General features: G+C 37.1%; 1 protein-coding gene across 1 annotated transcript in view; it reads right to left on the bottom strand.

Moving 5' to 3' along the window:
• LOC131958558 (myosin-IIIb) overlaps positions 1–23830 on the bottom strand; it is a 69841-nt gene extending 46011 nt beyond the window's left edge. Inside the window, exons 1-17 of the mRNA XM_059323646.1 lie at positions 23794–23830; positions 15615–15680; positions 14540–14630; positions 13366–13524; positions 10958–11074; positions 9573–9677; positions 8749–8832; positions 7128–7281; positions 5874–5925; positions 5152–5250; positions 4918–5029; positions 4527–4653; positions 3820–4036; positions 3224–3365; positions 1870–2023; positions 1528–1616; positions 807–936 (exon numbers count right to left, since the gene is read on the bottom strand). Of these exons, the coding sequence (XP_059179629.1) occupies positions 807–936; positions 1528–1616; positions 1870–2023; positions 3224–3365; positions 3820–4036; positions 4527–4653; positions 4918–5029; positions 5152–5250; positions 5874–5925; positions 7128–7281; positions 8749–8832; positions 9573–9677; positions 10958–11074; positions 13366–13524; positions 14540–14630; positions 15615–15680; positions 23794–23819 (1924 nt within the window). The 5' untranslated portion in view covers positions 23820–23830. The remainder of the gene's footprint in view (positions 1–806; positions 937–1527; positions 1617–1869; positions 2024–3223; positions 3366–3819; positions 4037–4526; positions 4654–4917; positions 5030–5151; positions 5251–5873; positions 5926–7127; positions 7282–8748; positions 8833–9572; positions 9678–10957; positions 11075–13365; positions 13525–14539; positions 14631–15614; positions 15681–23793) is intronic.
• Positions 23831–24356: the final 526 nt, after the last annotated feature.

The following is a 24356-nucleotide window of genomic DNA, read 5'->3' on the forward strand; positions in this document are numbered from 1 at the left end:
GTGTGGGAAATTGTGGGAGAAATTGTGGGGTCAAGAGATTTAACAAAGCTGATGGGGTGTGGGAAATTGTGAGAGTCAAGGGATTTAACAGCTGTTGGGGTGTGGGAGAAATTGTGGGGGTCAAGAGATTTGACAGAGCTGTTGGGGTGTGGGAAATTGTAGGCTGGTGTCTACAGAGTTAACAAAAACTGCTGGGGTGTGGGAATTATTGCATGAAATAAATTGTGCAGCATTCAACAGTTTGCCCCGTACTTTGGATGAAGTGAAGACAGTAAATAGGTGGTAGAGTGGTAGAGGGGCTTACTACAAACCAAGAGTCAAAAGTTCATGAGATTCAAGAGATGATAACTCAGAATCTTCTTCAAAGCATTAACCCATACTGATATGGAGAAGTTCTTAAAGATTTTAGTTTTCAAAAATTTTCTTTTTTTATGTTTAGTTTATATTACTTTAGAAATTGGATTTTGTTTTCGTTCCATAACAGTTAATAATTGGACAATAACTGCACCTAGCAGTTAGACCTGACCAACCTGTTTTTGTGAGTGGGGTTTGGAACAGAGGCTTGACAGAAAAAAACTTGACCTACCTGTTTTTGTGAGTGGGGTTTGGAACAGAGATTTGACCACACAAACTTGACCCACCTGTTTTTGTGAGTGGGGTTTGAAACAGAGATTTGACCACACAAACTTGACCTACCTGTTTTTGTGAGTGGGGTTTGGAACAGAGATTTGACCACACAAACTTGACCCACCTGTTTTTGTGAGTGGGGTTTGGAACAGAGATTTGACCACACAAACTTGACCTACCTGTTTTTGTTAGAGGAGTTTGGAACAGAGATTTGACCACACTGTTCTCAGACATCCTCATGATGTTGGTGATCTCTGAAGGAAGGCGGTCACGATTTTTCTCCAGGAAACCCTGGGCGTCATACTCCACCTGTTGGGGGGGACACAGGAGTGATGAGGGGGGGGGGGGGTCATACAGGTGAGATAGGGAAAACATATTGATGATACTCACACACATACACACTCACGCAGGAGTGATGAAGAGGGGGGTCATGCAGGTGAGATAGTGAAAACATATTGATCATACACAGGTGAAATAAGGAAAACTTATAGATGATACAATCAAACAAACACACACATATGGGGGTTGTTATACAGGTGGGTTAGGGAAAAACTGATGATGCTTCCACACATATATATGCGGGGTGTCATACAGGTGAGATAGGGAAAACATATTGATCATATACAGGTGAAATAAGGAAAACTTATTGATGATAAAATCGAACACACATAAATGGGGTGTTATTCTGGTAAAAATTGTGAAAACATAAAGATGATGTACACATTTACATGGGGGGGAGGATGTTAATGTGAAATATGGGCACATTCAAAATAATGTGACACAAATATTCAGCCAAAGACTACCGAAGTCAAACACACACATAGAACTACATTCAACTAGCATCATGCAGCCAGATAAATCACCTAAGTCAGAGAGTTAACGCAAGCATCAAACACTTACCTTGCCTGCATAATGATCTATACCAAAGGAAAGCTCATTGGATTTTGGCCGTGAATAAATAGATGATTTGATGTTCTGATGAAACTTTTCTGTCGAAAGTAAAAAAAAATATTTTTTTTGTACCCAATGGTCATTGTGAGTATAATAAAAGTTTTATGTAACATATAGGCCTACTAAAGATAGATGATTTGATGTTCTTATGAAACTTTTCTGTCAACAGTAACAATAATTTCATAACCAATGATGGTAGTAAGTAAAATAAACTTTTATGTCACATGATTTAAAGAAGGACAACACAATTCATTAGAGAGGTTCTCAAACAGTTAAGCCGTGGTGCCCTACCAACAAGAGTGGAGTCGGTGGCCTTGGGGAAGTGGCTCTCCTCGTCCAGAAGGGCCAACAGGCCAACAGGTTTGGACAGCACCATGTCCAGGATGGGCCGGTTGTCAACATAGGCCACTTCTGTGGCATCAATTTCTTCATTCTTGTACTCCTCCTTTATAAGCATAAGAGATTCATACAAATAAATACATATATTCAGGATATAGATTAGTCTAAAGAATAAACATAGTGAGATACATTTATTTTTTTTTTAACTTTGAACACTTGCTGAATATGGGGTTTAAAAAAATTAAGGAACTTAAGAATATAACATTTTTTTCAGGATATGGATATTCTTCAGTTTATACTCTTCATAAAATATTTTAAAATTTTAAAAATATAAATTTGAATGTAATTGTGATTAACAAATTTGATAAGTACCTACAGTATTGGGGCAACAAGAACATGCTATTCAGCTTAAGCTTCATACAAATGTGGATTATCAACCCCCCCCCCCCCCCCCACCCCCACCCACCCACCCATACAAAAAGGCTTACAAAATGGTATTGAATTGCATTGATTAAAATGATAACACAGAGTTTGCTAGAAGGGAGGTAATACACTTAAACCCATCTACAGAGGGAGAAAGCTCATTTTTATAAAGTTACATAACTCAAGGTATCAACATGTCTTTGGTTTGTCAGTTTATTTTTTAAAAATGTATGTAGTAAGATATCAGTACAATGTAGGTTTAAAGTGATTTTTTTCCCTCATGAAAACATTTGTGAGATAGCTTGTAAGATAACAGTGTTTGTATGGTCTCATGTTACATTTGTTATCTGTGTTTGTGTGAGCTCAGTGGTGAGCAGTTCAACCAGCTGAGTAATGGTGTGAGCAGTAGATCAATACATGAGCACAGGATGGTAGCCCTTGGTTCTACATCATCCCTCAGTTACACAACACACAGGTGATAACATGAAGGGTGTGAGTTCAAATCTCAGCCACAAAACACTTATTTGAGATTGAGGATGTGGAATATTCCTGCCTCACACTGCTTGAGCCAGTATCATGTGACTAGACACTGAACTCACCGCACACTTTTCAAATCATGACTTCAGAAATACATAAACTCTAGCTCACCTACTCTAAAGACTATTTGATCCAGATAGAGTACTTAAAGAAATTCACAGCAAATATCCAATCAATATGTGACAATTAAAAATAAACAAAAACTCTACTCCACTCTACTCATAGGAATATTCTATTTATGTTTGTTGGACCAACAGCAAACACATAAATCAACTCAACAGTTCTCAGGCTGATACATGCATACATAAACCCTACTCCACCTGCACCAGGGACTAAATGAACTCACCAATTCCCAGGCAAAGATGTGCTGGTTGAAGTAGTACTGTATCTGCTCGTTAGCTATGTTAATACACAGCTGTTCAAACGAGTTGGTTTTAAAATTCTCAAAGCCAAAGATGTCCAGGAGCCCCACTGTATAGAACTGATCCCTACATTCAAATGGGGAAATAGAACAATTTTAACAAGTCAGTGTGATACCAAAAAATATATTTTTAGGTGTATTTGATGTTGATCATATCACAGGAATTAATTACTAACCCTTACGGCGCCCGGGGACAAACTTTCAATTTGGCGCACCCCCCCCCCCTATATTTTTATATTTATAATTTAAAACTGCAGCTAAAATTAGCTTTTAATTTTTTTTCAAACCCATTTTGGCGCCCCCCATATGTACCCCCCCAGCCCCCCCCCCCCCCCCCATCGCTATGTTCATTTCATTAACTTAAAATTACCAGGTTCTAATTGCCTTTTTAACAACTTAAAATTTATGGATAGACTTTTAAACATAAGACTCTATTTTTTCCACGGTTACACGGAGAACAACAATATTATTACCAAAAAAAAAAAAAAAAACTTGAGATAAAAAACAGGCAAGTAACTTACACATTTCTATCATTATGGTCTGGCTTCAGCAATGTACTGATTCTGTTGACTATCCAGCTGAACAGACGGCCATACAGGGCCTTGGCCATGGCGTCTCTAGCATCCATGGCCTCTTGAACTGAGTTGTCTCTGATGATGACCTCCCCTTTGGCCACCATTCCAGAGGTTGTAAGGCACTCTAGCAGGTCTGTGTAGTCTAGTCCCAGCAACTCAGAGACTGGGGAGTACAGGGGACAGGGAGGTAATACAGGAGAAGACAGGGAGGTAATACAGGGGACAGGGAGGTAATACAGGAGGAGACAGGGAGGTAATACAGGAGGAGACAGGGAGGTAATACAGGAGACAGGGAGGTAACACATGAGGAGACAGGGAGGTAATAGAGGAGGAGACAGGGAGGTAATACAGGAGACAGGGAGGTAACACATGAGACAGGGAGGTATTACAGGAGACAGGGAGGTAATAGAGGAGACAGGGAGGTAATACAGGGGACAGGGAGGTAATACAGGAGGAGACAGGAGACAGGGAGGTAATACAGGGGACAGGGAGGTAATACAGGAGGAGACAGGGAGGTAATACAGGAGGAGACAGGGAGGTAATACAGGGGACAGGCAGGTAATACAGGAGACAGGGAGGGTAGGAGACAAAGCTAAAACAAAAGTAATTCTCAACTTTCTATAAAAGTATGACTTTTTTTTAAAGAAACCAACCTATTGAGATAAGCTCTGTGTTAGATACAACACACGCCTCCCCTCCGTACCCTGAGTCTTTGGCTGTAAACTCAATGTTGCCTGTGTGTAGGATTGCTACCAGTATGGCGTAAACAGATGACACCTCCTGGCAAATAAAGATTTAAAAATTTGGATTTAAAACTTCCTAGGATAGCAAGTTTTTAAAGATCTGGTTAGATAAAAATCCTCTTTATTAGTTTTTTTTTTAAAACTGGGTTTAAAAATATGGTGCAGTAGGTAATTCAAATTTAAAAAGAAAACGTTTTAGTATTTAGGTTATGGAATAAAATTTTCAAACTATCTCATATATGATCAATTATTAAATCAATCAATGTCTGATGAAGCTGTTCAGATGAACTATGACCCTTACCTCCTGCTTAAACCCAATGATATCAAAACAATGTTCTATTGCTCTAAATTTGACTCGGTTGATTGAAATGGAAGAAATTTCTGAAGGCCTCTCTGTGTACTCTGTGATATATCTGGAAAAAATATTAAAAATACCTTTTACACCAATTCAATATGTTTATCAAGCATAGTACTTGTCCTTTTTTCTACAAAATGTTGCTTATTAAAATCTTGCAGTAAAAATGGTCTGACTCACTTATAAACAGTGTGTTGCTTTAAATGATACTCAGCCTCTCTTTGACTGGCCATCAAACCATCATGTAAATAATAAAAAATATGGAAGTTCTGCTCCCCACTGTGAAGAAACAAAAGAAAATTTGTACACAAAACAGATTCACTGTGATAGGTGGGACTGAATTTATTTTACCATAGAAAATTGTGAAAAATTACATCGACTTTAAAAAGTATTTTTGATTATTTCAATCCTTTATAATAAATGCAGATGTTTTTTTATGCACTTCCCATTTATTTTATACATGAAATATGCTTCAAATTTGTTAAGCATTTAAAAAACTAATTATCGATAATTTCATGGGTTAATTGTCTGATTCCAAAATATTTCACATAAAAACTGATCAATTCAGATGAAAAAAGTAACGGGAATACAATTATTAAAGAGAGAAGATTAAAACATCAACAAAAATTTAATCAAGAATTTGAAATTGAATACTTAATATATGTACCACTAGCAGGTTGTCATGCATCATTAAATATTGCTGTAATTATTCTTCTTCTGGCACACTAGATAATATTGTAAAGTAGAGGCCATGAAGATGTGATCAAACAGATAATGTGATCTTAAGGTGGTTTTAAAGATCAATGTCGGAGTGAAGTGATAGGATGAACACAAAAGACCAGAAGATTAGATACATGAACATCTGAGAAATGTGGACAAAGAAAATTTCCAGGATAACTCACCTGGCTTGGTGGATAACTCTGGACTTCTCTAGCAGGTACTCAGTGATTTTTGCTGGGGAAAGTTAGAGTTAGGTTCATCAGTTAAACATGTGATTTTTTTCTAAGTATAGTTAGATACATCAGTTAAACATATAGTCTGTGATTTTTGCTGGGGAAAGTTAGAGTTAGGGTTCGTCAGTTAAACTTGTGATTGTTTTCTTGGTATAGTTAGGATAAAGGTACATCAGTTAAACATATAGATAGTCTGTGATTTTTGCTGGTGAAAGTTGTGCATCAGTTTAACTTTTTTACTTTCATTAACAAAACAAGTTAATAAAAAGTCTAGCGACAATTTAAGCGCAATTTCCTTATTTATCTTCAACGACGCTTATACAAGATGCTCAGTTTAAAAAATATTGAAACGTTTATATCAGTATTTGACTATGATTAAAACCCGCCCTCTTGTTTGTAAACATTAGCACGTGAAAAAAACGAGCGACATGTAGCTCGCCTCTCTCTCTCTCTTGCCGCGCGCAGTGACGCGAACAATCCCACGTCGCGACAGGCTAGCCTCTAGTATCAGGCGAAAAAAAAAATCCTTTCCAACCTCCGCTCATTCGCTATGGTAAAATCCTTTCGAACCTCAACTTTGCGCTAAAAACCTAAACGATGCTCAGTTTAAATGTTCTTAATTAATTTTTTGTGACCGAACGAAAGGATATTTTTGAAAACTTTCTTCGGCAATATTGGTCTAAATTATGGCAGGAATCGATTGGTAATTGTTTCAAGTCGCTAAGTGGTCTAGTTGCCGAGATATGGAGCAAAAACTGCATTTGTTCAAGGTTTTTTGGCTTTTCCGGAAAATCCAGGAAGGAATTCCGGGATTTTTTTGGCCCACAATCATCCTTGGAACTTGCTTAACATATTTGCTTTTGGAACTAGTCCTCGATATTGCTTCGTTGAGGAGGAGATACCACTTAAAGCTGCGGACACACATCCATCCATACATCCATCCATTCATCCATCCGGAAATGACGAGTTAATAATCGCAATTGTCCATATGGAAATTGCGCTAAAAATGTGTACAGCCTTTTCATTATTTACACAGCTACCCTGTATTTAATTCGATCATTTCTAACACTCATGTAGTTAGGTAGGGTTTAAATCCTTGAAAATTCATTTAGGACAGGAAAATAATTCCTACAGATTAGCATACCCATTCTGCAAGGGCTTTATTTAACTCTTTTGTTGTTTAAATGTAACAAATGTTCTCACCACCAACCACAGTCCCAGACGAGGCTGTGAAAAACATTTCCAGGTACTTCCCAAACCTGCTGGAGTTGTCGTTGATGACAGTCTTAGCGTTACCAAACGCCTCCATCAGCGGGTTCACCTGGAGGATGCGGTCCTCTAGCGTTCTGTTGGGAGCCTGAAGGTACAAGAATTTTCTTCAGGTAAAGGTGTGCTAATCATTGAACATATGTTGGTTCGTACAGTAGATGAATACTAACTAGAAAGTATTAAGTTCAGATATCAGGCTTGAGTCCAATGGACAACCCTGATTTCACTAAGCTCTCATGGCTATGTGGTTCTTTTTCTTCGTCATTTTTACTTTCTCGTATATACGACGTATAGAGAAAGTATTGTAATCGTGCACAAAAATAACATGAAATTTTGACAGTTTTCACCGTTTTACTCCTCAGTCCTTCATCACATCCGGAGTATAGAGGACTTATTTTAATCAGGCAAAAATTATCAATCCAGATTTATCAAAATTAAGAGGTTTTATGCGTAATCCAGTCTGAAAAACTGGGCTTTGCAATTCTGTCCGTATTCTGTGTCTGTGTGTCCGTGTGTAAACACGATAACTTGAGTACCGTTACAGCTAGGTTGATGAAATTTCATATATAAGTATTTTATCAAAATCGTAGATTGGTATCAACTTTTGAGCGATTTCCGATAACCGGAAGTGGTACTTTTTCTACTTTGAATTTTTCAAAAGCCTATAACTTGAGTACTATTTTAGATAGATAAATGAAATTTCACATGTAAGTATAAGATCTAATTCTCTACCTTCTGTCAAATTTTGAGTAATTTCCGTTGACCGGAAGTAATAATTTACGCTACTTCCGATTTCTCAAAAAAACTAATGTAAATTTTTAAAGTACTAATAATATTGCGCACTATTATGCACTTTTTTATTTGGCGTTCACTTGATGTGTAATTCTTTTGTCTACGAGATTTTATTCTATTTTTAAAACTTTAAGTATTTAAAATGGATTAAAAATCATGTCTATAGCCCGAGTTCCCATCCCCTGTTATTTTATATAAGAATATTCGAGAAAGTTTAGGGGAGATCACTCCCGGTTTATTAATTATAGTGTTGGAAGGGATTCCCTCCAACACAATAAGGTATTATGTGTCAAATTGTTATATGCCATATAGGCAGATGACGGCTTTTCTTTTTGGATTTGCTTCCATAGCCTTTGTCCAACTGAGAACAAACTACAAGGCAGCAGTTGTTTGATTTTTGGTTTTCTCTCCTAGAAGAGTTGCTGTCTCCAGCTGTCAAGCCTCATCTGGAGAGAGTTCAAACTCGAGACTTTTCAGTTTAGAAACCATGAGCTTTACCGACTTGACCACGACAAAACCTATGCAGTTGATGTCAGGAAAAGTAAAGGTGGTTCGGCATAGACCTGACCACACTGTCCCTAACACACAGGTGAACTCTACTTCATCTGCCCTGTTTTCCACGATGTCCAAATGGTTAACTATTAGAGATCATTCTCCCATTAAATGGGGTGTGAATCATAGGAGCTTATTGAAAGTTTATTTTGTTATATTGATTGGATAAAGGGATTACACTAATTAAACATGACAGGTGCATGTAGCCTACCTTGCCTAGCTGCGTCAACTGCTGCACCAGGAGATTAGCACTCTCTGTCTTTCCTGCCCCACTCTCCCCACTGATGACAATACACTGAGGTAAACAAAATATTTCATCCATTAGGACAACTCTCACATCTATCCTGCCCCACTCTCCCCACTGAGGTAAACAAAATATTTCATCCGTTAGGACAACTCTCACATCTATCCTGCCCCACTCTCCCCACTGAGGTAAACAAAATATTTCATCCATTAGGACAACTCTCACATCTATCCTGACCCACTCTCCCCACTGAGGTAAACAAAATATTTCATCCAATAGGACAACTCGCTTCCTCTTTTCTTCTAGTCGATAATTTAAACACAAGGCATTTTTAACCCCCCCCCCCCCCCACCTCTTTTTTCTTGTCTGATAAATAAAACACAACAAGAAGTTTTTACTCCCCCCCCCCTAATGTTGGTAATCAGTAGGGACATTTTTTTAACCCAGCGATGTTACGGCTAAACCCACTTTTACAACAACACAATTGCAAAATCAGCAAATTCCCTAATATACATAGAAAGTAGTAAAATAAGTGGAACAATAAAATAAAAACAGAACAGCTGAGGAAAATCAACAACATATTAGCAAGTGATTGCCGCGGCTGCTGAGTAAAATAGTGAGGGGTCGTTAGGTCATTATGAAAAATCAATCAGTCCTGTTAAGACTTATTTTTACCTCAGACTAGTGGTGGTCTTAATAATTTGCTAGTGGGGGCTAGATTACTTTTACTTCACTAAAGAGCAATTATACAAGGCTATATGTAAAGATGACCTGGCTGTATTTAAACTGACCTGGCTATGCTTGTTGTGCATCATCATCTGATAGGACTGGTCAGCTACTGCGAAGATGTGAGGGGGGTTGTCTGCCTTCATGGCATGCATGTACATCTTCACATACTACAATAAGGGCAAGTTGGGGGAGGGGTCAAAATGTTGATAGGATTAGGTGAGTAAACATGGCTATTCATGTTAAAACTTACAATGACATTTTAAAAAAAGTGAAATAATTTGAGGAAAGATAGTATGTTTAAAAACAAAATGCTATGCTTTCTCTGTTAATAAAACAAGTTACATTTATAACGCTTTTACAATACTCTCTAACCATTTATTCATGCAAAATACAATTTTATACTCTCTTCCCCAATATTTACGACTGTAAAATCGCATTTACAGAGTACAGTTTTATACTCTCTAACCCAATATTTCCTACTGTAAAGTTTTATTTACGGTGTACAGTTTTATACTCTCTACCCCAATGTTTCCTATGTAAAGTTTTATTTACAGTATACAATCTTATACTCTCTGTCCCAATATTTCCTACTGTAAAGTTTTATTTACAGAGTACAGTTTTATACTCTCCAATATTTTGAGCAGAAAATTTCAATGTTGACAGAAGATGAATCAATGCAGATGAGAGATAAGATATTGATCTTCTGCCAGTAAAAAATCTTGTACAGCAAGGCAGGCAGGTAAAGTTTGGCTCTAATTTGATAATCAATATTAGAAGATGTTGATTAATAAGCTAAAAAAGCTAAATTTTCTTGCCTTATTTTCAACAAAGTACACATAATTGCTCAAACATCAATCCATCAGTATAGCTAATTTTATTCTAGGTAAAATAGAGGAGCAAGCTGAATTCAAGTTAAAATACACTTGTCCCATTTCAGCTAAAAGTACTTAATCTAGATATTGTTTATACTGTATTCAAGTACGTTTCATTTAGTTGGGTTATATATTTCCACTAAGTTTTCTTCTTTTGTAATAAATTTTGTAAAAATATTGTACATAATTTTCCTTTATTGGTGCCAACACTCTGGTATGTACTTTTACATTCACTAACCTACAAGAGCTGGATGTATTCAGGGACGTTTTACTGACTGAACCCGGATAAGATCACAAGACTTTAGGGTTGGCAGTATAATGCTCTACCGTTAGGCCACACAATCACATATGTTGTGATATGTAATAGTTATGAATGTGCAGGGAGATGAAAGGGTTAACAAACCTCATCACTGTATATAGGCAGGGAGATGAAAGGGTTAACAAACCTCATCACTGTATATAGGCAGGGAGATGAAAGGGTTAACAAACCTCATCACTGTATATAGGCAGGGAGATGAAAGGGTTAACAAACCTCATCACTGTATATAGGCAGGGAGATGAAAGGGTTAACAAACCTCATCACTGTATATAGGCAGGGAGATGAAAGGGTTAACAGCCAATAGGATGTCCCCTATGTAGGTGTAGATCTCATCTTGGGAGTAGCGGTTCAACAGCTGGTTGACTATTGTTTCCTGGAACAAAACCAAGTCAGACAGAAGTGAGTGGGGACTATCAAATCTTACAGACATACTTATAAAACCAGGTCAGGCATACATAGACAGGTCAACGCTAATCTTACAGGCATAGCAAAACCAAGTCAGACAGAAGTGGGTGGGAACTATTCAATCTAACAGACATACAAAATCAAGTCAGACATAAGGAGACAGGTCTAACCTAATCTTACAGGCACCACAAAACCAAATCAGACAGAAGTGGGTGGGGAATATCCAATCTTACAGACAAAACAACAAATACTAGTAAACTATCCTATGCATCTGTTCCAGAAGTTAGTGTGAATATTGCTCTTGGGACTAAACGGGCAGTGGTTTGACCCATTCACAGTGAATATTTCAGCCCTTTTATTTTAAACTTTTATTTTCTTGTGAATAGGCAAAGGAATCTGCAGGATTTTAAAAAACAACATCTTTCTACTGCTAAAATCTCCTTTAGTGACTTAATCATTATAGAAGCCTTCTTTGGACATAGTATCTGTATAGCATCCTAGAGGATTAATCTTGCCAGATCCTGTAAAGTAACTTAATCCTTCTAGAACCTCCCTAATTTTTTTAACCTTCTAGAAACTTAATCCTTCTAGAATCTCCTAAGTACCTTATTCTTTGTAGAACCGACCAAGCATCTTAATCCATCTAGATATTCCCAATGATTTTATCTTTCTAGAACCTACATAAGAACTTAATCTTGCTAACCCCTCCCCCCCAACTCCAATGGACTTAATCCTTCTAGAACCTCCCCACCAACCCTTCTAGAACCTCCCCAACAACCCTTCTAGAACCTCCCCAACAACCCTTCTAGAACCTCCCCAACAACCCTTCTAGAACCTCCCCACCAACCCTTCTAGAACCTCCCCAACAACCCTTCTAGAACCTCCCCAACAACCCTTCTAGAACCTCCCCAACAACCCTTCTAGAACCTCCCCACCAACCCTTCTAGAACCTCCCCAACAACCCTTCTAGAACCTCCCCAACAACCCTTCTAGAACCTCCCCAACAACCCTTCTAGAACCTCCTCAACAACCCTTCTAGAACCTCCCCAAAAATCCTTCTAGAACCTCCCCAACAACCCTTCTAGAACCTCCCCAACAACCCTTCTAGAACCTCCCCAACAACCCTTCTAGAACCTCCCCAACAACCCTTCTAGAACCTCCCCAACAACCCTTCTAGAACCTCCCCAACAACCCTTCTAGAACCTCCCCAACAACCCTTCTAGAACCTCCCCAACCATCCTTCTAGAACCTCCCCAACAACCCTTCTAGAACCTCCCCAACAACCCATCTAGAACCTCCCCAACAATCCTTCTAGAACCTCCACAACAACCCTTCTAGAACCTCCCCAACAATCCTTCTAGAACCTCCCCAACAACCCTTCTAGAACCTCCCCAACAACCCTTCTAGAACCTCCCCAACAACCCTTCTAGAACCTCCCCACCAACCCTTCTAGAACCTCCCCAACAACCCTTCTAGAACCTCCCCAACAACCCTTCTAGAACCTCCCCAACAACCCTTCTAGAACCTCCTCAACAACCCTTCTAGAACCTCCCCAACAACCCTTCTAGAACCTCCCCAACAACCCTTCTAGAACCTCCCCAACAACCCTTCTAGAACCTCCCCAACAACCCTTCTAGAACCTCCCCAACAACCCTTCTAGAACCTCCCCAACAACCCTTCTAGAACCTCCCCAACAACCCTTCTAGAACCTCCTCAACAACCCTTCTAGAACCTCCCCAACAACCCTTCTAGAACCTCCCCAACAACCCTTCTAGAACCTCCCCAACCATCCTTCTAGAACCTCCCCAACAACCCTTCTAGAACCTCCCCAACAACCCATCTAGAACCTCCCCAACAATCCTTCTAGAACCTCCCCAACAACCCTTCTAGAACCTCCCCAACAATCCTTCTAGAACCTCCCCAACAACCCTTCTAGAACCTCCCCAACAACCCTTCTAGAACCTCCCCAACAATCCTTCTAGAACCTCCCCAACAACCCTTCTAGAACCTCCCCAAGAACCCTTCTAGAACCTCCCCAACAACCCTTCTAGAACCTCCCCAACAACCCTTCTAGAACCTCCTCAACAACCCTTCTAGAACCTCCCCAAGAACCCTTCTAGAACCTCCCCAACAATCCTTCTAGAACCTCCCCAAGAACTTAATCCCTTTAGAACCTCCCCAACAACCCTTCTAGAACCTCCCCAACAACCCTTCTAGAACCTCCCCAACAACCCTTCTAGAACCTCCCTAGCGACCTACCTCATCCAGAACCTCTAGGAGCGCCAGGTTCTCGCAGGTAGATGGCGTCTCCCTCCTGGACTTGCGGTTGGACTTGAGCTGACCGTGCTTGGTGGTGATGTCAGGCTCGGAGACTTTCCTCTCCATGGTGGACGTGATGCTGGCTATCTGGGCCTGCAGCTGCTCATACGATGGGTCATATGTATGGTTATGTGGGCAACAAGGGGTATGTTCAGATGTATGTTATTGTAAGTAGGTACATGTTCATTCATATGTATGTTTATGTTGTTATGAAGTGCATGATCATTCTTATGTGTGTTTATGTGTACAACTAGGGACATGTTCATTCGTATGTATTTTATTGTACGTAGGTGCATGTTCATTGATATGTATGTTTATGTTGTTATGAAGTGCATGATCATTCTTATGTATGTTTATGTGTACAACTAGGGACATGTTCATTCGTATGTATTTTATTGTACGTAGGTGCATGTTCATTGATATGTATGTTATTGTAAGTAGGTGCATTTTCATTCATATGTATGTTATTGTAAGTAGGTGCATGTTCATTCATATGTATGTTTAAGTGTGCTTGTAGGTACATGTTCATTCATATGTATGTTTGTAAGAGTAGGTAACTACATGTTAGTTCATATATATGTGTGTAAGAATGTACTGGCATTATTTATATTCAACACATAGGCCTACATATACAAGCACATCTGCATACATAAATACATGTGTATACAGTGCTTTTTTTGTGATGGTACACACAGGTACAGCGTACCAGCATCTTTTTAAATATGGGGAAAATGTTATTACTTTTCTTGTATTTTAACATTTATTATTGATTTATTATATTAGTAATTTGTTAAAAGTTAGGCAATCCATCACAGAGTACAAGATCCTATTTTTTTTACAAAAAAAAGCACTGTGTGTATATATATTATATATATATATATATATATATATATATATATATATATATATATATATATATATATATATATATATATATATATATATATATATATATATATATATATATATATATATATATATATATATATATATATATATATATATATATATATATATATATATATAAGAATGTAAGAGTACCTGGCCTAAAAACTATTGGTTAAACCAACTGTAAGAATACCTGGCATGTGTCTAAAAACAATTGTAAAAATACCTGGCCGGTGTCCCTAGGGACCTGTGTTATGAAGGGGTGTGTCAGAAGGTCATGGGCAAAAGGTCGCTGTTCAAAATCTTTGACTAGACATCTGGGAAGGCAATGAAACATGGGAGCGATTAGTGCCAACACTTCAGGAAATAAACACAACACCTGTTTTAAAACAATGCTGTCCCATCACAACTATGAAGGCGTACATGGTAGTGTGACAACCCATATACAGTGGCCACCAGGGTGAGAGAAAAATAAATCTTGAGATCGTCTTGCCAACCAAGATGTACAATCGTGGTTACTATTGCATTCTCAATAAGCTTCAACCTCATTATTTGCCCCTTATTATGTCATTATTTGACCCTCATTAATTATGTCATTATAACACCCACATCTTATTATGTTATCATAGCACCCCATACTTTATTATGACGTAATAACACCCCACCTGACTATATGAACCCCGACTACATTATATCATTATAACACCCCACCTCCTTCTGTCATTATAACACCCCTACCTCATGATGTTATATTTTGACCACTACATCACTATGTCATTATTACACCCATTATATAATTATCACACCCCAACCCCTCGTCTTTATGTATACCCACCATGTTTATTAACAATATTCTCCAAACTACACAGACCTACAAAACATCCTCCCTCCAATTAAATTAACAACTAGTCAACAATTTAACCATCATCCACCCCCCCCTTCTCTCTCCAGCCAAATTAGTCATCACATCCTCCAACACCTACCCTCCAGAGTGCATATAATATCAAAATTATGACGACGGTTGCCATGGTAACGCCGCATGCGTCCGAGAATGGCAAGCCGTTTATTTTTTCTAAAGAGCAATGTCGCCGCCCAACAGGACGTTTATCAATTAAAACTAAAACTGATGTCAATTTGTTGGCAAAGGACTTTAGCAGCAGCGAGCATGTGAGCGGGCTAAGTTTAGAAATCACGTGACAACTCTAACGCGGCTAGACTGGTGGGAATGATGACACCACGTGACTGAAGCACGAGATTTGGCGAGAGAAAAACAAAGACACGTTTAAAGACAGTTTCCTTACCGTGCGACAAAGTCGTTGAACTCGGCTGACCACTGGTCAGGCTGACGTAGTTTTGGTGCCGGATTTCTGGAGGAAGAAAAATAAAAATAATATAACAATATTTTATAAACTTTAAAGTAAAAAGCTTTGGGTCTTGTCCATATAAGCCCCGCCACTAATGCAAAAAAGTGTTCGGGTGAAAAGTTAAGCCCCACCACTTATGACCTATTTCAGTTGTCTATATATTTGAATATTTAAATGCACGCCAAAAAAAAAAAAATAAAAAAAAAAAAACTCATTAGACGCCTCTAAGGTTCAGGTTAGTTTTTAGGGTTAAAGGTACCAAAATACATAACTTTTCATGCAAATCAGTTATGGTAGATCCCAACTTTACCTCTCTTCAATAAAGTCTAAGTTTCATATCCTATTTTTGATAGTCATTTTTTGGTGGCAATGGTTAACTTTTTAGCGTGGCTTATATGGACAAAATCCAAAGCCTTTTAAATGCAATGATTTCTTTAGTAAAACAATTAGTAGCTTAGGTGTGTTGGAGATTCCACGAGTGAACCATTTTTTATCTGCCCCTTATTAAAGTCTCTGGTGAGCTCTCATGCATGAAATCATCCACGAATAAACAGCTCACCGTGGTCACATGACTAAAGTTAAAGATGGAACATAATCCTGGTATCTTCCAGTTCGTTACCGAATATAGTAATCATTTAATTAATAGATAATGACTAATTTTAATATCTAACTAGAAAAAAAAAGAATGAGATATTCTTGCGTTGTTTTCGGAGACGAATGTATCAGAATAAAAATGTTGCATTAGAAGTGGGTGAAAATTGAATGACAAGATTTGGCACAAACAGAAAGAGGGACAGACATTGGGAATTAAATAAAAGCATATGAAAATAAACGAGGCCTTCTTTAAAGGCCAATAGCCAAGTGCTATTATGCTATGAATAAAACTTCAATTTACAGCCCAAGGTTCAAAGGTGATGGTTTTTTTTTATTACAACCAGCTTTATACACTGAGCTATGCACCATTAAGTACCATTATAAAATAACTCTTTTTTTTATCCAAACATTAAGAATATCTAAAATCGCATTACACAGGAATTTCTTATCTTTATCCTTATATTTAAGAGTCTTAAAACCATATGAAAAATGAAATCATTTTTTAAAAATTATTAGCTGCAAACATTGTAACCACATATTATCATAATCATTTTTAAAAATCCAATTTACTTAAGTTTGTACGACATATCACAAATAATTCACAATGGAATATTTCTATTGTTATCCTAATGCTTGGATTCCACATTGATATAAGCCTTCTATCATCAATATATAGACGGGAATATAACAATAGGACGTCATCACTGTTTGACCAAGGCTACATTACCACAGCAGCACGACGACAAATAGTTACTCTATAACCACAGGTTGCGAAACTCCCCACAATTCGCTCTTACAAGTCTGATATTCGACCCTGATTTACGCTGTGGGTGAAGGATTTTGAGGAGTTCCATCTTTTGGAATATTTTGCCATCACGTATGCGGAAGGTGAACAGTGGGATTAATAATTACGTTCGGTTGTATCTATGTCCCTCTTTATTGAGGGGATCCAAAAATAACAAAAAGAGAGAGAGAGTATGAATCGGTTCGTTCTTAAAAGACAGCTACTTAAATTTAATATAAAGGCTCTTTTTTAATTTCACAGTTATGACATTTTGTATAAATTTGAGTATAAAATACATTTATTTAACTACATAGTACAAAAACAGTAAATTCTATTTAATTATGTTTTATTATATTAAAAGATTACATTTTAAACCTCGTTTTGTAAAGACTGTACCCGTTCTTTCAAATTTTATTTCTTTTGAAATGTAAGTAAAAGTTGCGTCCCTTGCCTAGTAATACTGAATTTTATTTTGATATATAAACAGTAAACAGCATCAATCGTTGCCAATAGGGCTTGTAAGTAGGTCACCAACTTCTCGTTCTCGTACTTGCCAGCTAGTAGTTTTTAAACAGAGACACGTCAATAATAAAACTAAAACATTAAAAACACAACAGTAAAGGTTAATATATATATATATATATATATATATATATATATATATATATATATATATATATATATATATATATATATATATATATATATATATATATATATATATATATATATATTGTATACCAATATTGTATACAAAAAAGTAAATTGAAGATGGCGTGGCTTTGTTTGATGGTATAATATTACAGGGTACAAAACTATACCGACGTATCGCTAGTATATTAGTTGTTTTTTATTTATAAGGTAATGTCAGACTTTACAACATACTAGTAGACCCTGCCGTGCCGCCAAGGATAAAACCGTCAAACTGTGGAAAAGTCTGATGCGATTAGTGCCAACAACAGATGTCAGTGACAGAAAAGCCTGTGTCATGTGTCATCACACCTAACACTGACACGACAAACACAAAAATAAGTTTGTATCAAACGTTTTAAAGGAAGGTTCCACGAACCCAATTTTAAATCACAGGTATGAAAGTAAGGTTTCACAGTCTCTATTTAGTATTGCAAGTTAGAACGTAGAAGCACGGACTCAATTTTGTATCAAACGCTACGATGTGAAATACCAAATCGTTAGCTTTCGATTTCATTTAGACTAAACTCCATATATATATATATATATATATATATATATATATATATATATATATATATATATATATATATATATATATATATATATATATATATATATATATATATATATATATATATATATATATATATATATATGGTCAATTAGCTTTTCAAACAATCGTCCATTTGATCAGTTAGCTTTTCGGTCAATTGCCTTCTCGGTTAATTATCTTTTAACGCAGTTGTTAATTCGGTCAATTACTGTTCAGACAATTGTCCATTCAGTCGATGACTTTTTGGATTTTATTAAAATGTGTCCAAATGTGTTTTGTCAAATCACAACAAACACTACCGGCTACTGTAAATGTTGAACAACGGAACATGACAAAACAAACTTTCAAATTTCCATTACGGCTCACGAGGCTATTTCAACTACAATACAACTAGTCAGTATACAAGTGTTAAAAAGTTCATCAATAGAAGTAGGACATCAACTAGTCTAAATACAAATATGCAGCTTAAGTTGGCATTGAATTAAAAACTAGCTAACCGTTATAACAGCTGTCCATGAAATGAAAGAACACCAACATTAAAACAGGTGATTTGTACACAACCTCATTACTCACTTACTCTACTGCATCTGTCCATACATGAACACCAACATAAAAACACGTGATTTGTACACTAGCCCAGCAGACGATATTGAACAGGTGAGGACAGGTACAACCACCAGTTTACTTATTGATCCTCGCGTGGGAACTATGACGTCATTCGATCCCCTCCCCCCCTCCCCCTCAACTTCTATTGTTACAATCTCGTTTATAAAACAGTTTATTAAAATGTCTTCAAATTGTTTGATTGAGAACAGAGCTTTTACTTGTTATAATGTTAAACAATTTATTAAAATAAAGCGGGATCCATCTCCCGTAAACTTTCTCGAATATTCTTATATAAGACTAGGGCGATGGTAACGGGGGATATAGACACGATTTTTAAATCAATTTTTAATTACTTAAACTTTTTAAAATATAAGAGAATCTAGGAGAAAAAAAAATTGCGCACCAACTGAACAGCAAACAATGCGTGTATAATAGTGCGGATAATTTGTACTTTATAAATTCATATGCGTTTTTTGAGAAATCGGAAATAGCGTAAAGTACTACTTCCGGTCAACGGAAATGACTCAATATTTGAAAGAAGGGAGAGAATTAGATTGTTTACTGACGTGAAATTTCGTTTATCTATCTGAAACAGTACTTAAGTTGTAGGCTTTTAAAAAACCAAAAGTAGAATAAGTTCCACTTTCGGTTGCCGGAAATCGCTGAAAAGTTGAAAAATAACTACAAATTAAATATAAAACTTTTTTTATGAAATTTCATCAACCTAGCTGTAACAGTATCCAGGTTATCGTGTTCACTGACATACATACATACATACATACACACCATGTTTTTCCGACTCGGGGAGGTGTAAAACGTCGAGAATTTGTAAAAATCTCGATTACAATTTTTTGCATGATTACTATAGTTTCTCTATACTTCGTATACGAGAAAGTAAAGAGTTTCATTGTTAGAATTTTTACTATTGATTAGATAGTACTATTGACTTTTATTAGGGAGCTTGTAGAGAGTCAACAGTATTAGAAACTGTAAGAAAATCACGGCGCCCCACGTTTTTCATCGCTTATAGTAGAGTGATTGCTTGCATTATTGTGATGTATAGAATTTATTTTCTATTTTTTAGTTCAATCAGAAAACGTGGTTTTTTTTTTAACTTTTTTAATGATAATTATTTTCTACTTTTTAGTCTTTGTCTGTTTGTTTGCATTAAAATCTTGCTATCGATTTTATCTTTTCGCATTCACTTTTTTTTGGGTAAACGAAGACAACTCGTAAAAAACACGTGCCTTGAACCCGTGTCGAATGGGTTAGCAATCGTGTGCCCAACCACTCGACCATATCGTCTCCCCCATACTGGCCACCAGTTGTTTCGGTTGTTTGTACACAAACACCACGTGAACACTACTCAGTAAGCCAAAAGAGGGAGAGTACCGAACCTTGTTTTCATCAAATTACAATTACTGGGTTATGTACCCTTTTCCCCCACGTTTTTTTGTAGAAATATGTAGCGGTCTAAAATGATCAATAAAATGTTTCCATGGATCAATTTAGTAATAATAACAATTGAATATTCTATTGTCATCGGAAACAAAGCTTCCCTGAAAATTTCAGCGCGCTAGCTAACTGGGAAGTGCCCGAAATTTCGATCGCAAGATTTGATTGGAAAGACGCGAAAGCAAGTTAAAGAAAACGTGGTAAAATAACAGGAAGTGTCACGACGGCGAGTTGAAGGTCATCTTAGCCTTAGGGAACGTTAATGTCTTCATGTCATAAGGGAAAGTCTCCACCCAATCAGCAACAAAAACAAGCGCACAAGCTACATAACTGTCAGTGGCCGAATGTCGAAACTCCAATAAAATGGAGAATAAAAACATATTCGTAAAAACATTTGCAATAACAAACTTTAAATGTATCAATAAAAAATATATAAATTCTATTTAATCACAACAACTGCACCGAAGCTCAAGAAATAATTATAATGTATTCTACATAAGATAGGAGAATAATGTATATTCTCCTATTACTAATGTTATATAGGGACAGCGTGGTCGTTTGGTAGAGCTAGTGACTGCTAACCAGGAAGCCTCAAGTTCAAAGCTGGACTCTAGTCTGTAGCATTTGAGTCCAACCAGCTCAATTTAGGGAAAAAAATGGCGGCTGGGGATATTGCTGAAACAGAAGCACTCTACTTTATCTACCCCAAATATCGGGCACGAACTGGAAAGGTGAGGATATAATGTATCTATGTATTTTATTTTCCAGTTTTTTTTATTCTTTAGGAAATATAAAAATACACTCATAGTTTTTTTGGAAACCTAACAACATTTAAAACCAGATATATTCGATTCAAGCCGATCAAGTTAATGTAAGCTACACATCTCTAAAGCTTCATACCGCGAATGTTCCTATAGAAATGTCTATACTGTTGTTCGTTGTTAGCTTCTAAGTCGGCTGTAAGGTTGGTGGCCGCTAACTCAGCTGATCGCTAATATCTAGGGATTTGTCTTTTTGTTATTGGATGTAAACCTTCCCTTCTATAGGACAGAGGGAGTAAATTCAACTGTGTCTGTGACCTCGGCATGTGAAGGGATAGTGTGGTCAGTACAAATGCCGCCCGGCCGTTACTTGCCCAGAGTCCGGTACCCATCGTAGCTGAGTCAGCTCAGAGACGCGCTATGGACTTGAGCCGGGATCCGAACTCGAGACTTTCGAGTGAGCAGTCGTGTACCAACCGTCAAAAGGACCAACGTTGTAGCATCTAGTGACCGTCATTCCTTAATGACTAGTGTGACCACTACTTAGTAGTGTGATCACTACTTAGTATGTCTTAGATTGTAATACATTACCGGTACTGATATATATAATGGCAGATTTTTTGTTTGTTTAAACGCAGCAGTTTAATTAGGTCAAAATTAAGTCACACGATTTGACAATAAGCCCACCTAAACAATCGTTGTGACTTACGGTAAAATTGGCAACACTCTGACCATAAGCAAGCTCGGAGTAAATAAAATAAAAAGAAACAACTAATGAAAACACAAAATACCCCCCCCCCCACCCACTTGATCGCCCAACTGACCATAAAACCTTAGATTAGCTGGGCCGGACTTGTGTTTATGGTCATGTGTTGTGTTTTAATTTATAATCTCGTGTTATGCTTGAGCAAGTTTCATATTGTTTAATTTACAATGTGTGTCGTTCCCCGCTGAACATATCACCCCTCACTTTCGCTAGCTATATTCATGGGGAGGACAATATCGATCTATCGACTGATCGATTCCTACGGTCCATTTGTTTACAGTTCAATATCACGATATTCGCACAGATTTCAAACGGTTATGATTTTATCAGTGATTCTCATCTCTTTATATCCGATACTAGTTTTTTTTTTTTAAAGCAGGCCTGATTTTACCAGCGGTTCTAAAAACCAATGTCATTTTGTCAGCGGTTCTTAATTTTTTGGAATCACAAGACTGACACTGAGGTGATGTATGCGCGTAAAAGACAAATAAAAACTAAAAAAAAAACTTTACATAATTTCATCTAAAATTCTCTTACAAATTCATTGACAAAGGTAACAGTTCCACCTTTTCAAATCCTGTCATTTATACCTTTGCTCCTATCCCCACAAATCCTACAAAACTACGACCGTTGCTCCTATTTCCCTACTCCCTTTATTCTAAATCCAAAAAACAAACGTCCATTGACACTAGGTAAACATTCTCTATACACCTAATATAAAAAAGCTAAAACTTTTACATGGACATATATCAAATCCGCACAAACCTACACTTATGTTTGGATGTATGCCTCTATATTCCAAAACCTGCCAAACCTACACTTATATTAAACCTATGCCTCAATATTCCAACTACCCCGATAGCTGAAAGTGCGTGGGTCTGTAGTGAACAAACTAACTACCCCAATAAAATGTTCACATTTTACACTAGGTCCCCACTAGTGAGTCCCTGTGTGGGGTCAATAGTGAACAAACTAACGACCCCAACCAAATGTTCATATTTCAACACACATTTTACATTAGGGCTCCATCACTGAGTCCTGGAGCAGAAAATATCAATAAATCAATATCAATATTTCACTTCGATCTCCCCGTTTCTTCCACTTAGGGATTTGACTATTTTAATCCACATATGCATGTAGGGGAACGACACGTATTATTATTTTATTCATATTGATTTAAACATTGAGTTATATGATGTGAATGTTAACGTTTAACAAACAACACATATACACTAGAAAAAAACATGTTTGACGCAGATTTTTCTCTGTGTGAATCCCAATTTTTTAAAATTTGTAGACAAATTCTAGTAAAAATTAGTAGACGCTGAAGTTCTTACAAGAGGCGTGTCGACGTAGAGATGGGGGAGTAAAATAGTTAATGTGGACTTGAGGATCGTCCAGAAAAATTCAGACAAAATACCTACCCCGGGTCGTCTCACCCCGTCACTTTCACTTAACACAGCACATTCTTAACGCTCACATATGCAACACATCTTCACACATATGAAGCCCCATAGTGAGTGACGTCATGTATCATATGTCCATTTAAGTGATGATTATAACAAAGTTGGCATACAGACATCAACATATCCTACATAAATCTAACTCAAACTTATGAATATACTAACTAAAGATATCAATACAAGTAAACTAAAATTGACTTAAAGTCATCCATAGAATGAAACTAAAATTGTTTTAAAGTCACCAATAAAACCAAACTAAAGTTGACTTAAAGTCATCCATAAAATGAAACTACAACCGACTTAAAGTCATCAATACAACCGAGCTAAAACTGACTTACAGTTACCTTGACATACAGACATCAATACAAACAGTCACCAAATGACTGAAGTCATCAGTACCTACAAGTGACAACTGACTTAAAAATTATCATTACAACTTACCTAATGCAGACTTTGTAAGTTATCATTTAAACCATATGCACATGTGTTATCACACGAACGCACTAAGGGCTTTAGATAAAACTGAGGGAATCCCCCCCCCCCTCCCCACAGGGGCTGATAGTTACGTTAAAATACAAGATAAACACTAACACTCCGGGTGTGTCTGTACTAGAGTGTCCGGGTGTAACAATGTATCCGACAGGTGTTTGTCCTAAACACGTGTAACAACACATCCGATAGGTAAATATGTGCTCTATACACGTGTAACTATTGTAACACTACTTAAAGTGTGTGCCCTATACTTAAAGTAATGTAAAAGTTAAATTCTGTTTCGGACTGATGCTCCATTGGGCAGATGAAGAAGAGTTTATCTGCATTTTGACGATGGAATATAAATGCTTAGTAATATCAACAGTATGTTCAACAGCCTTTACTTTCTTAAATGTCAGTCAGGTTCACATCGAGTTCCAAACTCGAGACTTTCGGGTTAGCAGTCGAGCGCTTTACAACTCGACCACGCCGTCCCGGAAGTAATGTTACATAAACATCACATTGCTACCTCC

This window comes from Physella acuta, unplaced genomic scaffold, assembly GCF_028476545.2.
Source record: "Physella acuta isolate Inbredline_101_S28 unplaced genomic scaffold, ASM2847654v3 ptg001335l, whole genome shotgun sequence".
NCBI classification, from domain to species: Eukaryota; Metazoa; Mollusca; class Gastropoda; family Physidae; genus Physella; species Physella acuta.